We start from the raw sequence: 16,840 nt of genomic DNA on the forward strand, positions 1-16,840 counted from the left end.
ACGTTGTAAGTAAAAACTGAAAATCTCTTATATCGTGGGACGGAGGGATTAGTAACCTTCATCCTTCTCCTTTTTGTTTAAAGGCAGTACTAATCTTCAGAGGAAAAAGGAACAGAGAAGAACAGACGAACGTGCCATGGGCTATGCAGCTATAGCCTACTAATAAGTCTATGACTGGGCCATGTCTCTCATGGAAAGGAAAGGTGGTGCCACAGGGAAAAGGGGTGATCCATTTGTGCCCATTTAAAAGGAACTCAAGATGAGTGTCAAGATTACTACTCAAGCTCTAGTCTGTAATGTGAGTGAGACTCCTATTAGGTTCAGGATATGAAGCTCTTGTTCCAGTGTCCCTGCTGCTCATGCTTCTGCGTCATGAAGGCAAAGAAGAACAGCAGCCAAGGCAAGGAAGGAGGAGGAGGAGGAGGAAGCAAATTGCAAGGGGGATCAGTCATGGTGAAAAACTGAAAACCACAGACCATTAGTAGCTTCTGTTGATCCCTGTCTTAATTTGGACCATGTGCATGTCCAGTTAGTTTCTTCGGTTCATCTCTGTTGCTGCAGCAGTTTGGTAGTTAGTTTTCATGTGCTGTTGATTGCTGCTGCCACTCATCTGGCCGGCCACTGTCGATCTCCGATCTTGATTTTTAAGTCTTTATCTAGATTTTGTTGATGTATCTACTATAGTCAAATAAAAAGGCATCATTATTTACCTTAATTAGAGTTTTGTCTGGATTTCATCCCTTGATTTGTTTCAAGTTACTACCTTGTTATCCCCCCTCCCCCAGCGCATTGGTAAAGCTGTGGTTAGCTCTGTATATTTCTTGTGCTAATTAACCAGTTCATGGATGAACACTTGCAGAAAAATTACTGAGCAGCTAGGAGGCGTAATTAAAGTAGTGATGTTTTGTGGATCAGTTTAAAGTGTTGTCATGCTCAATTAGCAGAGCAAATAGGTGAAGAAAAGTGTGTATGCTAATTACTGAAAGGATGCATATGCATGGGGGACATTGGAGCACGCCTGCTTAATTTCTGAAACATTGATCTGAACAATTAAATTTCTGAAAAAATGATCTGAACAACATGACCAGATTTCACATAAGTGCTTTCTGTCCGTGCATCATGGATGCCATGACTGCTATTTTCTTGCCCATGATGATCTATTAATGCTGATTCTAGGATTCAAAAAAAAAAGGATTGCTCACATACAATATTTGCAACAAAGAAAGTGGCACACTAGCACATATAATGGCATTTGGTTTGTGCCTAATCAAGCTAGCCTAGTATAATCACTTCACAATTCCCTATAGTACGTAGTTTTTGGTTACTTGTCACAATTGTTTCTTAGCTTCATGGCTTACATATGGCGCGCCAATTATTTTACTACACCTACGTATTTTGTCTTGATCTTAATATACTAGTATAAAACAAACGAGTATAACCATCACAAGTTTTTCCATAGCAAACATCTTAGAAAATATATAAACCCAACGTTAATTAATACTACATTCATATTTTAATGTACGACGCCGTTGATTTTTTTATCCAACGTTTAACCATTCGTCTTATTCAAAAAATTTATGTAATTATCATTTAATTTATTGTGCCTTGATTCATCATCAAATGTTCTTTAAGCATGATATAAATATTTTCATATTTTCACACAAATTTTAAATAAAACGAATGGTAAAACATTGGTCAAAAACTCAATAACCTCATATATTAAAATACGGAGGGAGTAATTAGAAAAACCAAGTCCTCTACTAGGAATGGGCTGAGGTGACGGTCCAAGCACTAGACGGCCCACAGGTCGGCGCGCCTTAGCCCGGCCCATTGATCCACGCCGCGGACCTAGGTGAGACGGCCCAAACGCGGCCCGTTTAGGTTTGGGGTTTTTGGCGTGGGGAGTTGGGGGGCAAAGCAAGCGAAGCAAAGCAGCGGCGACACGGCGGCGATGGCTGCGGCGGCGAGGAAGGGGACGGCGACGCCGCTGGGCGCGGTGTTCTCGCCGGAGGAGACGAGGAGGGCCGTGGCGCGGGTTGCCGAGGCCGTCGCCGACCGCCGCGCCGAGCTCGGCCGCCTCCAGGGCTTCTCCGCCGACAACGCCGCCCTCGTCTCCCTCGTCCAGAGGCTCCCCGACGAGGTCTCCCACGACATCATGGTACCCCGCTTCCCCTTCTCCCTTGCTCCTCTCTCCGATGAGCACCATGGTTGCGTGTAACGATGCATCCGCGAGCCAGTTTGGTGATGATGTTTTTTTTTGGGTGTTCCCGTTTGCAGGTTCCCTTCGGTGGCGCGGCATTTTTCCCCGGCCGTTTAATCCACACGAATGAACTACTGGTAAGGGTTCCCACCGTTGGGAATCGGAGCGGCTATGGATTTCGATTGTGATGGTTGATTTGTCTAAATCTCAGCATGTAATGGTTGATTGTGTCTAGGTGCTTCTAGGGGAGGGGTACTATGTGGAGAGATCCGCCAAGCAGACCACCGAGATATTGCACAGGAGGGGGATGGAGCTGGAAGCTCAAGTGGAAGCGATGAAGGCAACTATCTCTGACCTTGAAGCTGAGGCGAAGTTCTTCGAATCAACTGCCGCCGAGGCTTCTGTAAGGCTTTCTTTTCTTGTGTTGTATGTTTCGGGCAGGCAGTGGTATGTTAGTGTTTAAATAAGTTAAGGTGGCTATAAATCTGCAATTTCATTCAATTTGCTTGAGGTCACTTGTAAGAGAAAAAAATGAATAGTGTTTTGCAACAGGCCATCATTGATATCTATGAATTCCTCATTTGCAGCACCAATATTGTACTTTGCCAGCTAAGCTGTCACCTCAGGCTTATCTTAGGTCTTTGGTATCATGTTTGGATGGTCAAACTAAAACGCACTAGGCAAGCAGTCAAGTGGTGCTTAGCGCCTGTATACTGCATAGGCAGCCCAATTGCAATCAGGAAGAATTTGGCATGTATTCAGACATACCGTGACAGATATTAAAATAGATGCTCAATACACACTTTAATTAATCCCCATTTAGTTCAACAGGGAACATGAACTATTACTAACCCAAAATCAAGCAAGGTACTTATCCTGTAAGCTGTCTAGTGCCCTGTGCAGCCTGCCTAGGATCACCTAGCACTGCCAAGGGCCACCTAGTTCAGCCATTTTGGCAAAAAAAAAAAAAAAAAGGTTCTGCAGGAGGGGGCCCTTGCTCACAGAGAACTTAACATAGTATTTTCTGGTGTTATGTCTTATGGAATTGTGAATTGTTCACAAATTGGCGTTCTCTCTTCATTCTTCCGTTTTGAGCTTTGTTTCTATAAAGATACTTAATCTCTTTTGCTTATACTGGCAGGAAGGTCTTATTGAAATAAGGGAAGAATATGATGAAGATACAGAAATAAATTCATCAACATTGGGTAACCATTTGGAACTTTCTTTTCATTAGCTACTGGTGTTCTGCCTTTTCTATCATATTTCAGATTTTCAGTATCTGTTTGATCTTTCGTGAACCCATAGTATGTTGAGTTGTAATGTTAATTCCTAATATACTATTGTTGTGAGTCCTTATTTGGTCTAATCTCCTAAATTTTATCAAGTTCCAAGTAATCTTGTGCAAGTTGATCTTCTGGTATTTCTCCCTCGTTCTACATGCAAATGCTGGCTGTTGACAGCATCATATCTATTAAGTTTAACATATATAATTAAACATTACATGAGGACATCTTGTTGTGTTGAGATATCATTATGATACTCCCTACAAGTTTCTCAGTAAACATTTTGAACTTGCATCTAGTTGGCAAGTTGCAACGTCTTCTTAGGCATGACTAGTTTCTTTACTCTCACTCACAGATGCTTCAAGTTCTGCTTCAGGCATGCCAGACAAAGACAGGGAATATACTCAAATCATGGCAAGGTTAGATGAACTTGAAATGGAAGAAAATGATGCTGGTAGTACTTCTGAAGAAGATGGAGAAGATGATGAGGATGACGAAGATGATGAGGAAGATGCTGGACCAAGTGAGGATGATAAGGAAGATGAGGAAGAAGAGAATATTCTAATTGATGACAATGATCATCATAATGCTAGTTTGGGTGCCTCATTTTCTGGAAGTGGTGGTAATGATCAGAGTCATGAAAGTGCGCAGGTACTTGTTTCTCAAACTGATGTGACATGATATTGATGTTATCTTGATTTAGTTAGTGCGCTTCATTGCAATTATCGCGTTTTAATGCTTGCACTAAATGACTAATAGCTGAAGAGTGCTCTGAAGAAGCCAGGAGGAAGGGAAATACTGAAAAGCGCTTCTTTTGCACCCTCAGCCAGCACACCTCACTCGGTTTTTCCAGGACAGACTTCTGTAAGCTCTTTTTTTTTTCTCTGTACCTTCTTTATTCCTGAGTGCATGGCAATATGGCATGCAATTACAGTGATATATCTTCCTTAGCTATTGTATCAATCACTATGCTTTTTGCATTTGGTGCAGACAATAAACCCTGGAATTCAGCTTCCTCTTAAAAAAGGTTAGTTCCGATACTTTCATATGACTTACTTTGGGTCACATGCTTATTTAGATTATCATTGTCAAAAGTATATGTTTCCTGTAGTTTTTTTTTTCCATCTTGTTTCTGTAATGTTATTGGAGGCAGATGATACACATTATCCCAGTCTAGAAGCACCTCATTCCCTTGATGCTTCATATGTTACTTTTAAGTAATATAATTACCCTGGTCATGTATGTGTAACCCAAATTTCCTATTTGCAGCTGTTTCTTTTCAAGATGATAACAGGCATACAGTTGGTCCATCCAAGTCTCTTCCATTGCCACAGGGTCCAAAACACTCGAGTCCAATACTTCAGGTACCATTTGCATGATTTTGACTTCCTAGTGATGCCCATGCCTTAGATTTTGACATCATAGTGATGCCCATGCTTTGGAATTTTTGTCCCATAGTAACAATTATGATAATTTGATGGGATTACTGGTTCTCAGACAATTTTTGGTTATATGCCCATGCCTTAGATCTTCATATACAACTGATTTTTTAGGAGGAAAAAGCCTGCTCCATTTGTCATTAAAAAAGGAACCAGTTTGTCAATCTCAGAGAGGTTGATACAACGATCCTTACAGTTGCAGACCCTCAATAAAGTACCAGTTGCAAGTGAGAATATATCTCAGCTAGCACGTCACATGAGTAAAATTAAAATAAGACATGCTAGCATTCTAAAAACATACTGCTAAAATTCAAAATGAGATAGACATAAAGTCTAAAAGCCAACTCCCATGGACTCGTGTGATTAGGCCATTCTACTCTGGAGGCACCAGCTGTTGCCCTGTTGGTATGCATGGTTCATCTTAATATCCTATCATCAGCTGGCGTGTTTTATACACAATCAAATTGCTTATTTCATTTGGTAGCATTGTGTATTTATGATGTGTGTTAAATGTGTTAGCTAAAGTGACATGGCACTTGCTTTACATATTTCTTATGTCAACTGAAATCAAGCACCACTCTGGATGCTTGAGTATGCATTTTGTCCCTAATTACATGTGGGGTTTATATTATTCTTTCAGCACCACTCTGGATGCTTGAGTATGCATTTTGTCCCTAATTACATGTGGGGTTTATATTATTCTTTCATTGTGTTGGTAACGCTGATTCCTGATCTTTCACTCGACAGGTTTCTTCAGATAACCCTACATCTCATGATCGGAAGATAATGTCAAGTGGACAAAAGGTCTTTTGCTTTTACAGGGATATATATGCTGCTATGTCGTTTGAAATTACGTTTGACCTTATCTTATGGCTGCTGCAGGCCTTCACAGGGTCTATTATTGAACATGATGATAATATTTCAACCCTTCAACCTTCAAAGAGTGCTGCTTTGCAGAATGTAAGATGTTTTTTCAAAGTTCTGTTCTGTGGGGTACAAATTCATATTGACCTGCTCTGCTCATGATCTTTCCAAAACATTTTTCCAGCCTGCTAGTTCATCTTCAAGACCTGTATCTAGATTCAAGATGCAGAAGGGAGGGCGTTGAGACCATATCGTTAACACTAGGATGAGTGCGAAACCGTCAACTTAGATCTTTGGTAACATCTGCATTGTCAACAACTGCTATAAGCGAAAGCTGCATTGTCAACAACTGCTATAAGCGAAAGCGACAGGTGTGGTATCAAGACCACAGTTCTAAGATGAGACCTTGGAGCTAGCTTGTCTGTGCGCGGATGAGAAAATTCTTTATACCCAGAGTGTAGGGCTGTAGGCACTAGTTTTGGTCTGAGGATTCAGACATTTAGGGAAAGTTCCTGTAATTCTTGTTCTAGTTTACATTGATGCCAACAGCCCAACGCATTGATGGGTGTTACTTGTGATAGCTCTGTGCAAGCATTTTGTGATTTGTGTAGCACTACATACAGTGACCTCATCTGGTCCTTGCATTTGCCTTTATGGAATGCAACTTGAGTGGAATTGTATGTGACACCTGACATGCATCAACTGACAAATTCTTTGAAGCATCGATTCGATGTGTACATAACGTGACCCATATTTGTATGCACGCGTGCTGATTCATTACAGATGTGAAGTAGTACTAATTCCTGGTGTATATGCAGCTAGAAAAATTAACTGACAGTAGAAGCAGATGGCTGAACAAATGCTGATGCTTTTCACAAGAAATGGTGATACTGATGAGATCTCAAGCTGCTGAACTGCCTCAGTACTCGGCAGCTAGTAGCTAGCCCAGGTTAAATGTTTTTGTGTGGATGATGGAATTGTGGTAAAAGGAACATCCCCATCAAAAGGACCAAGCTTTTCTTTCAAACAAATCAACATGGAATTAGATCGAACAAAAAGAAAAACAAATGTGTCCATTGGTTGGTTGGTTAATCCTGTGACGACTAAGCCACCAGTTAATTAACCAGAGCAGCATGCAGATCAGCTGGGGGTCGGACGAAATAATGAAAGAACTCGTTGATTAATTACAGATCGATGGATGGACATTATTATTAGCTAATTAATGGCAGGAACTACTTGTGCTGTAAACGAGTGCCATGACGTGGTCAGTAGTAGCCGCCGCCGCCGGCGATCGCCGGTGCAGCTCAACAAGATCATCCTCGCCGTCGCCGTCGTCGTCTTCCCTGCAGCTTGGTCGCAGTGATGAGCACCAGATGCTGTCTCTGACATTTTTGACCAGCAAGAAGGGAGGAAGAAGCTGCCCTCTGCATGTCAGTTCCACCTGGTTAAGATCAAGATCAACCACACGTACATGATTTTTTTTTTATTTTCTCACACAATATATACATGCATGTACATGTGCTACAACAGGAACAAACTAATATATAGAGCTAATTAATGAACATGCGCATGAACACATGTGCAAGTACTACTAATTAATTAATCTCTTTAATTATATTCTTCCATAGTTCATTGGCATGCATGTGGCATATGAACGTAAACATGCAGATCAACGAAGCTCACACATATATATTATTACAAGCTACTCCCTATGTTTCAGGTTATAAAATGTTTTAACTTTGGTGTTTGACTAAGTTTATAAATAAATATAGTAATATTTACATTACCAAATTAGTTTTATTACATTAGTAATTAAATATATTTTTATAATAAATTCATCTTGGGTAAAAAAATGTTACTATTTTTTTCTATAAATTTAGTCAAATTTGATGCAGTTTGACTTTTACCAAAATTAAAATATCTTATAAGCTGAAACGGAGGGAGTACTATTCTATATATACCCTTTGGCATTAATTGCACATCGCATATGCATATATATAGTAGTATATAGCACGCATGTCGCCTTCACGTTGTGATAGTTTGGAGAAGCCAATCAGCTATTGAGCCACTACACTTCTAGGCAAAAATCCAAGGGAACAAACAAATAAACCAGTAGCGAAAACAAATTATTACATCCTCTCCGTCCAAAAAACAACAAAAAATTATAGGCACCTCTAATTCACTAATCAAAATTTATCTAAAAATAGTATATTTCTAATAAAGCAGAGCACAACCAATTAATTAGATGAAGATATCCTATCTCATGCCCTCCCACAATATTAAGTGGCATAATTGCCTCAACCTTCCTTTTATTCTATGCATGCTATTATTTAGGAATAAAGTACACATGGCATATTGATACGCCCTCCACTTATGTTTGCTGTAATGACCTAAGCACATATCCAAGATACCCCCACATAAGTTTTTATGACGAGGTGGTGAAGAAAAGAGATAAGAAGAGACAAGAAACCACCGCCTTATATAAGAGGCAGTTTCTAGTCTACAAACAAGCTTTGAGATATAAAAAATGAGAGAAATTAAGAGTAGATATATTGAGCAAACAAGTATCGTGATAAAGTGTATTAGAGTTGGTATAGATGAATTAATGTATTGTATATACTACCTCTAAATTTATGAGTAGGTGATATATAATTAGGAAATTTTTTACTGTAGTTGAGAAAATAACTCAAGATACTTAAATTTTACACTAATTTTTTTTACCTCGAGGTACCTAGTATATATTTGGATGTATCAAATTTTACAATAAAAAAGTATACCTTTGGCTATTTTTTCAAATGATGATAAAATTATAGAGGTATGAACCACCTCTACTGTAAACTTGCTCAAATATAATTGCTGTGCTACAAAACAGAATCCCGTTGCAGCGGGATAGACATATTAACTATTCTCTTGCACGCGTATCACATGTATCTAAGTCCTAGATATCACAGGTACCGGATAACAGGTATCGGGTACTATGCAGGTAGTACCACAACATGTATCAGGTATCAGGTACTGTCTCATAGGTTTTCTGTTAATTAATTGGTCGGCCTAATTAACTGCTACTCCTATCTCCGTTCTCGAAAGATGTAGATGCACTTCCTAAAACTTTATATTTGTATAAGCAATATTTAAAAATAAGCTATACAGTAAAAGAGCTTTCATTTACAAATTAATCTACCAAATATAATTTTTCATACTTTAAAATACCGATATTTTTTATTGATGATTTAAGATTTCGAGATGTGACGACTACATGCAAGTATTATATGACGTAGCATTTCTTTAAGAACGGAGGTTTGCATTGCTGACTTGCTGTATGTATGATGGACAACGCAACGTGATTGATACGTAGTATATACGAAAGCATGACGATGACATATATACGTATTGCTACTCGGTCTCACCATATTCCCCTTATTAATAATGCATAAATTAATTAATATAAGAAAAAAATATATTCCCCTTATACTCCCACGCCCAATGATGAATTTAGTATAGTATAGTAAAAGGTAATTAAGGCGATCACATCGAGTTGTCGATATCCGGCTGTTAATTAAATTAGACAACTATTTAACTAACATGATTAAATATATATATATGTCGAAAATCATATGCCCTTCCAGGCTTCCAATCAAGAGTGATTATTCCCTATATGGTTTTCAAACGTTAATTTTCAACAAAACCTTTTCAAAGAATTACTTCCACAAAGTCTATGGTAAATATATATAATATAATTTGTGGATGTTGTACATTTGAAACCCTCCTTTTATTAAGATTATAATTCCCTTTTTTATTTATATATATTTTTCATGTGGACGAAGAATTCATACAATCAAGACATACAATTTATTTGAGTGCATAGCCGCAAATTAATATGAAAAATGATGAATGCGAATTAAACATGTCATAATAAATATGGGAGCCCCTCGGTATCTTTTGGGTAGATGACGATAAAATTTAGATTAAAAAAATAGTGAGAGCTAGTTGACTTTTGATGTCAAAAAATCACTTTATATCTGTGAACAATTAATTAATGGAGGTGATCTAGATTTTTCACCTAGTGAATAATGAGAATTAATAAGTTGGTAGAACTAGTTTAGTGCTGCGTGTAATGGATCGAGCTGAGGGCTCTACAGCCATATTGCCATAATGTACAACACGTATACATTGACAGTTCAACTGTTCTGCTTTTGTTCCTGTGTGGTTGACCCAATAATAGTTAATGTTGCAAAATGTTAATACACTTAATTCTATTGTTGCTACGTCCATGTATTACTATCTACCAACCAGCTGGCTACCTATTATACACTTCGTAATTAATTAGCTCCCCTATATATTTCTTGTTTTTGCATATATCATGTACTCCCTCCGTTTCGAAATGTTTGACGCCGTTGACTTTTTAGCACATGTTTGACCGTTCATCTTATTCAAAAAATTTAAGTAATTATTAATTTTTTCCCTATCATTTGATTCATTGTTAAATATATTTTCATGTAGGCATATAATTTTACATATTTTATAAAAGTTTTTGAATAAGACGAACGGTCAAACATGTGCTAAAAAGTCAACGGTGTCAAACATTTCGAAACGGAGGGAGTATATATCAATAGAAAAAAAGAACAAATATTCTGCATGCATGCCGGGAAATGTATATAGTGGAAGTGGAGAGAGAAAACAATACTATACCCAGCTCATGCATATATAACATAAACACCATATATATGTTGCTATTGTATACTTACTTATTACTCAATGATCAGTTATTTAATCTCAATGTAATGCAGTGGAAATATATTTTGTGAATTCGTGAAATGGTTCAAAAAAATATTGGAAGCCGTCTAAGTTATTTTTTTTTTGCAACTAAATGTTATATACTAAAGGGTGGTGCTGTTGTACAAAACATGTCCAAAATTAATTTCATGATCTAGCTCTTTTATGTTTGGATGATACAAAGTTTACAAACAGCAGAATAAACGTATTTAGCATTGGTTTCATACTTTCATTTGTGGGATGCTACTAGCTACATGTATTTTTTCCATGGTAAATATTAATTAATTTGTACCGCTAAAAATTGACCTACACATAAATGTTGTCGTCACAAACGAGTTGAAGCCAGAAACACCTAAAATTAAGTTTTTTTTTTCCTTTGGAGGGAGCAAATATTTTTTTTCTTCAAAATTTGCCAAAGCTATATGAAAATTCAGCCATAAGGCCTCTTCAGGGAACTGATCTAATTATGGTCCAAATTACCTACCGAATCTAAGAGATCGAATTAATGAACTTGCATGATGCATATGGATACAAATATACAGAACAGCATGATGGTATTTTGGTAACTATATACTACATGCATGCTGATATGGGCCTGTGACCTATTGCTTTTGTCTAGTACCAAATCAAAGAGATCCCAACCTTAGCTCAATGTGGTACTTTCGATTAGGTATAATGTTCCTTTCATGATCCCCCCTAATTGCCAACCTATATATGCGGCAACTCAGCACAAGAGAATACTAGCTACCTTGCAGTGCAAATTCAACAACTGCTCACTATTCACTATTGATCACTCGATCGCTGCTTCTTCCAATCATTTTATGCGACAATCAACAAGCAAATTAAATATCATCATCATTAATATTTTATTTAGAGAAAATTATATAATCAAGGTGTAGTAATTAATTAATTAATAGTGAAAGAAAAGGAAAGTATATATGCATGCTTAATTTGTAGCTGAAGAAAGGTGTTGACTAATTCCGGATTATTGTACCTGAAGATGAGATTGTGTGAGTCCTAGCTTGCCGGCCAAGTACTTCATCACCACTTCCACCTTCATGTTGCTATCCCTGTGAAAAATGTGCAAGTATATATATTCATTCATTATCTTAATGTGTGTTTTATGTAACTAGGACCTTTGAAAATTCCATATAAGACATTATAAATCAAGAGAAAAACTTTATTTGATTGGTACCTAGCTAGACTGACCTATATAGAAACTTAAAGACTACTAGTTAGCTAGATATATATGCCTTGCAGAAACAAGCTACACAGTGATGATAGCTACACATGAATGAGCAATTTTATGGTCCTTGAGGAGGTATCATGAGGTACCACTTTTTTTATTGTAAATTTGGTATCTATTGGTACCTAAATACCATGAGGTACCAAATTTTACACTAAATTTTTGGTACCTCATGGTACCTCCTCAAGAACCGTAAAATTACTCACACATGAATATATATGCAAACTAAATGGACATGGATTGTTATGCATTTAATTTAAGTTTGTACTTTGAAATTAAAGGAGAGAATTAAGCATGATTTTTTTTGAAGATATACATAATTAACTTACTTGATTCTAAGGTAGCTCTTTGGTATCTGGGGCAAAATGGGCTCTCGAAATCTGCAAACATGAAAACAAGATTAGACATTATTAAGAGCTAAATGGTTACAAACACAAGATAAATTTAGATATATAAAAGCTAGCTTGTGCAGATAAACAATATCTACACATATATCTGTATTGGGCTTATTTGCATTGTTGTCATGAGGTGCATATACTAGCTACTTTAATTTGCATGTATGCATATAACCAATCTTATATGGAATGGATCAACATGTTAATGATCACAAGTTTACATGCAATTTTTTTTTGAGGAAGTTTACATGTAATTTTTTTTAAAATAATGGAAATGGATTACATCTCTTACATGTAAATAAATAAATAAATAAATAAATAAATAAATATATATATATATATATATATATATATATATATATGTATATATATATATATATATATATATATATGTATATATATATATATATATATATATATGTATATATATATATATATATATATATATATGTATATATATATATATATATATATATATATGTATATATATATATATATATATGTATATATATATATATATATATATATATGTATGTATGTATGTATATACACTTACTGATCAGGGGATGCCTGAAGTGTCAGCCACAAGCCGGCAGCATCAGCAGCCGCCGCTCTTCGCGGCGGGCTGATGACCCTCATCACGCCGGGGAGATCGCCGGAGCTCCTCAACGGCCGCGCGAACGGGAAGAACGACGGCGGCGGACACCGGCCGCCGCCGTGGCCGTACTGGTGGTGGTGGTGGTGGTGGTAGCTCCTCAAGATCGGCAGCGGGAACAGCGGCGGCCTCCCGTTGTACTGCTTGGCGGCGAACACGTCCAGCTCCGGCGCCGTGGGCGTAGACGACGACGGCGCCGCCGCCGCCGCCGGAGCGGTGGCGGTCGGCGCCGCGGCGGCGAGGCCGAGCTGGAGCCAGTCCTTGTCGCCGTCGTCGTCGTCTCCTGCACCGCCGCCACGAGAGCTCGTGCCGGCGGCCGCGTCGTCTTCGGGCGGCGCCATGGCTAGCTGGTGGTGGTGGTGGTGACGTCTACGCGCCGGCGCGGCGGCGGCGGCGGCGTCGAGCTGGGTGGCGATGCAGTATTGGGGAGTACAGGACGACGACGAGTTGCCGCCGCCCCTCTTGCTGCTGCTGCTGCTGTCATGGTGGAACAGGCGGCTCCTAGCTGGCACCATGGCGGCGGCGGCGGCGGCGGCGACGACGACGACAACGACAACCTGCTGCTGCTGCTGACCTCGATCCTGCAGCTAGATGCACGTCTCATGTCTCTCACGCACTCATCCGATTACACCACGACGAGCTCCACCATCTCCATCCATGGCCGCAATCCTTTAGTAATTAACAAGAACTCAAGAAGTGCAAAGAAAGAAACTAGCTAGCTACACGCCATGGATGAGACAGACATCCTCCATGGCTGTAGCTATAGCTTCAAAGGCAGGAAATTAAAGATTGGAGCAAATTGGAGAGAGAGATAATCTAGGAGAGATCGATGAAAGGGGTTGTGAGATGAGATGTGATGAATCCTTTTCTCTCCTGTAGGGGAGCAAACTCGAAGGAGAAGAGACAAGGAGAAGAGGAGGAGAGCTAGCTAGCTGATGGAGGCCTCACTTTCCCTTTGCTCTCAAATGAACTTGGAGCCTAGCTTCTCACCCTTATGCCAAGGGATGCAATACAAATTAATACTAGCTAGCTAGCTACTTTCTAGTTGTAGAGAGAGATGCACCAGCTTGAGGAGAGATAAACTAATTATGTGATTAAATTAGAGATAAGCAAAGATTGTGAATAGCTGTCATCAGTGATGAATTATATATATATATATATTTGGTTTTTAATTAATTAATTAATTATGTATAATGTGTGATTTTGTGAGATGGAAGGATTAAGGGTGGTGCAGTGCATGCAGGCCATAATATTGCATTAATTTGGTTGCCATTTGCTGTCGATCTTGTGGTAGAATCTATGTGCAGTACAGACGCTGGACAGGAGAACTACCTACGCAAACAAACGCACGTAGCCAATATTATTATAGGCTACACGAGCAGGCAACATTGAGAGAGAAAACGACTTGAGAAAGAATTAAGGAGAGAGAGAGAGAGAGAGGAGCAAGGTGAAGTATGTTCTAAGTTGAGGTGACAGAATGGCAACTGGTGATCAGCTGAGGCTGAGGTCTCCCTGTGTTGTTATACTGATCTTTCTGAGAAGAAGTAATATATAATTAGTTAGTAATTCTTAGATACATGTCCAAGGATTCTATATTTAGTCCAAAGGAAAGCTTTTTAACCACCAAAAAGGTTAGCTATTTTGTGCTGACTATTCCGTAAGCATGTTTTCTTCGTACATATTCGGTTAAGCTTAATTAATTATTTTTTTAAGGTCAAGAGAGAACTTTATTAATGATTAAATAGAGGGTTACATTCTTGATTTAACAAGTCTAGGCTTAATTAATTATTAGTTAATTAATCAGCTCAACAGTGACTCAGGAGCAAAGGCTACCTAACTTTGTATGGAGATGTCCTAGCCTGTTTCTTTTCATGTTCCAAATTATGCGAGGTTTTTTTAAGATAATGGAAAATGATGCGAGGTTTTAATTATATTGATATAGTAATTGGGAAAGAAATAAAACTATAGTTGTATAAAAGGCTATAATCAGAAGGATAAAAAAAAAGAAACACAACACCACATATCGATAACGCAAGCAAACACACCATCAAAAAAGCAATATAATGAAGACACAAACATACAACCCAATGTCATCTCTAAGACAGTCGGCACACCCACGGGCTCCTAGACATCACTAGGATGAAAGAAAGGTTGTAGATGAAAAGGGCGATATAGGATCCACTCTCCCTCACATAGATCCGTCATCATCTAGGAACGCTGCCCAACTGTTTTAAGGGTGGAATGGTGGATTACACAATCGAGTGATCTCCTAGGCGATGTTTCAAGGAACAGGAAGGATGTGCTGCCACTACTATACCCATTTAACGATTAACAATGTATTTTTTTTGCAAAAACTTTTAATAACAAAGTTGTTTTAAAAGTTCATATAACTTATTTTTCAATTTTTAACTAATACTTAATTAACTATTCCCTCCGGTTCTATAATAATTGACGTTTTGGACAAGATTGAGATCAAACTTTTATAACTTTGATCATCAATAACTAAGAATATTTAGTTCAAAGAAACTAGAACAATATATATATATTTGTCTTTCAAAATTAAACACTATAATAAAAGTAAACACGTATTTATTTATTATATATATTATAATAGAAAAATAAGGTCAAAGGTATGTTTTGTAGACCGTGTCATTATTCAAAACGTTAATTAAAATGAAACCGGAGGGAGTATGTACTAATTCATTGCTCTGTTTTTTTAATACTAAGAGGTAATGGTTCCCAACCCTTACTCTTCCATATGTTTTATAATACACAGCCTTAGAGCTGTTTTGTGCTTACTCTTCCATATGTTTTATTGGAAAACATTCAGTTAAGCTTACTTAATCAATTAATTACTAGTTAATTAATCAGCTCAACAGTGACACAGGAGCGAGGCATCAGGTATACCTACCTTTCTGTGGAAGATATATGTGTTGTTATGCTCCTATTAAGTTAAGACGCTATCATGTCCCTGTTTCTGATACATTGTCATTTATCAGAGATTCCTTAATCGCCCAAACCTTAAATTCCTGATGCTAGGTCAGATCAACTTATGATCTTTATTACTACATCCGTCCTACAAAAAATTTACTTTTGTGTTTCTGTGTCCAACGTTTGATGGTCCGTCTTATTTAATTTTTTTTTAAAAAAAATTAGTCACACATAAAGTATTATTCATATTTTATCATCTAATAATAATAATAGTAATAGTAATCATAGAAAATTTTTAAATAAGACGAAGAGCCAAACATTGTATTGAAAAACTGAAAAATGAAGTCTCTGTGAAACGGAGGGAGTAGCATGTATGTAAGATATTGTATACTCCCTAAGCTCCGTCCTATAAAAATTAAAATCAACCTAGTACCGAATATGAATCTGGATAGAGGTCTATCCAGATTTATAGTAATAGGATATATGACATCTGATACTAGATTTTTTAGGATGGAGGAAGTATATGATATCAAAATATCACATGCCACGCTAGCTCCTAACTAGAGTTGTAGCTAAGAAATGCAACCTTTTGGGAAGCATGCATACAGCTGAACGATCGATCGAGGTGGCATCTCTGCTAATGTGTGCAATTTTTAGTTGTGGCATTGAGATAGAGTTCACATGACAGTGATTCAACTGCAAACTGCACAAAATCTCAACTGATCGATATATGTTATGGTAATTTACATATATACCAAATATATTTTTTCATTTAGATAATGTTGAAATATTTAGTTGTGTCTATTTTATTATTCCATCCATATCTTCCCCGGTACGTATCTTCTACACAAGTATACGAAGGTTTACATCCTGATAATTAATTATAAGGACAACGACAACACGTATCAATCACTAATGATCATGATCAGATTTCTTGTATATCTATAAACCATGAGAAAATTTCTTACACACATAAGTAATTAAGTTATTTAATTATGAAGTAATTAAATGCTGAAGTGCAAGCATGTATGATTTATTCAAATCGATTTGACAT

The 16,840-nt window shown here is 37.7% G+C and overlaps 2 protein-coding genes across 3 annotated transcripts; one reads left to right on the top strand and one right to left on the bottom strand.

The window, feature by feature from the left end:
• The first annotated feature begins 1,919 nt into the window (after positions 1-1,919).
• Positions 1,920-6,549, top strand: LOC9272710 (uncharacterized). Its single transcript, XM_015768719.3, has 11 exons — positions 1,920-2,158; positions 2,278-2,337; positions 2,436-2,603; positions 3,342-3,405; positions 3,839-4,134; positions 4,243-4,347; positions 4,474-4,510; positions 4,753-4,847; positions 5,670-5,726; positions 5,805-5,882; positions 5,971-6,549. The coding sequence occupies exons 1-11, from the start codon at positions 1,952-1,954 to the stop codon at positions 6,028-6,030; spliced, it is 1,227 nt and encodes a 408-aa protein (XP_015624205.1). The 5' UTR covers positions 1,920-1,951; the 3' UTR covers positions 6,031-6,549.
• Positions 6,550-6,801: 252 nt separating this feature from the next.
• LOC4326963 (protein LAX PANICLE 2-like) lies at positions 6,802-13,831 on the bottom strand. Of its 2 annotated transcripts, none has more exons than XM_015790476.3 (4): positions 12,757-13,831; positions 12,135-12,185; positions 11,554-11,629; positions 6,802-7,210 (listed from the first exon to the last, which is right to left on the bottom strand). In XM_015790476.3, the coding sequence occupies exons 1-4, from the start codon at positions 13,368-13,370 to the stop codon at positions 7,100-7,102; spliced, it is 852 nt and encodes a 283-aa protein (XP_015645962.1). In that variant the 5' UTR covers positions 13,371-13,831; the 3' UTR covers positions 6,802-7,099. The 2 variants fall into 2 exon arrangements, with proteins under 2 accessions (XP_015645962.1, XP_025878234.1); XM_026022449.2 differs by having other exon boundaries at positions 6,802-7,227.
• Positions 13,832-16,840: the final 3,009 nt, after the last annotated feature.

The sequence above is a fragment of the Oryza sativa genome, chromosome 1 (assembly GCF_034140825.1).
Source record: "Oryza sativa Japonica Group chromosome 1, ASM3414082v1".
Lineage (NCBI taxonomy): Eukaryota > Viridiplantae > Streptophyta > Magnoliopsida > Poales > Poaceae > Oryza > Oryza sativa.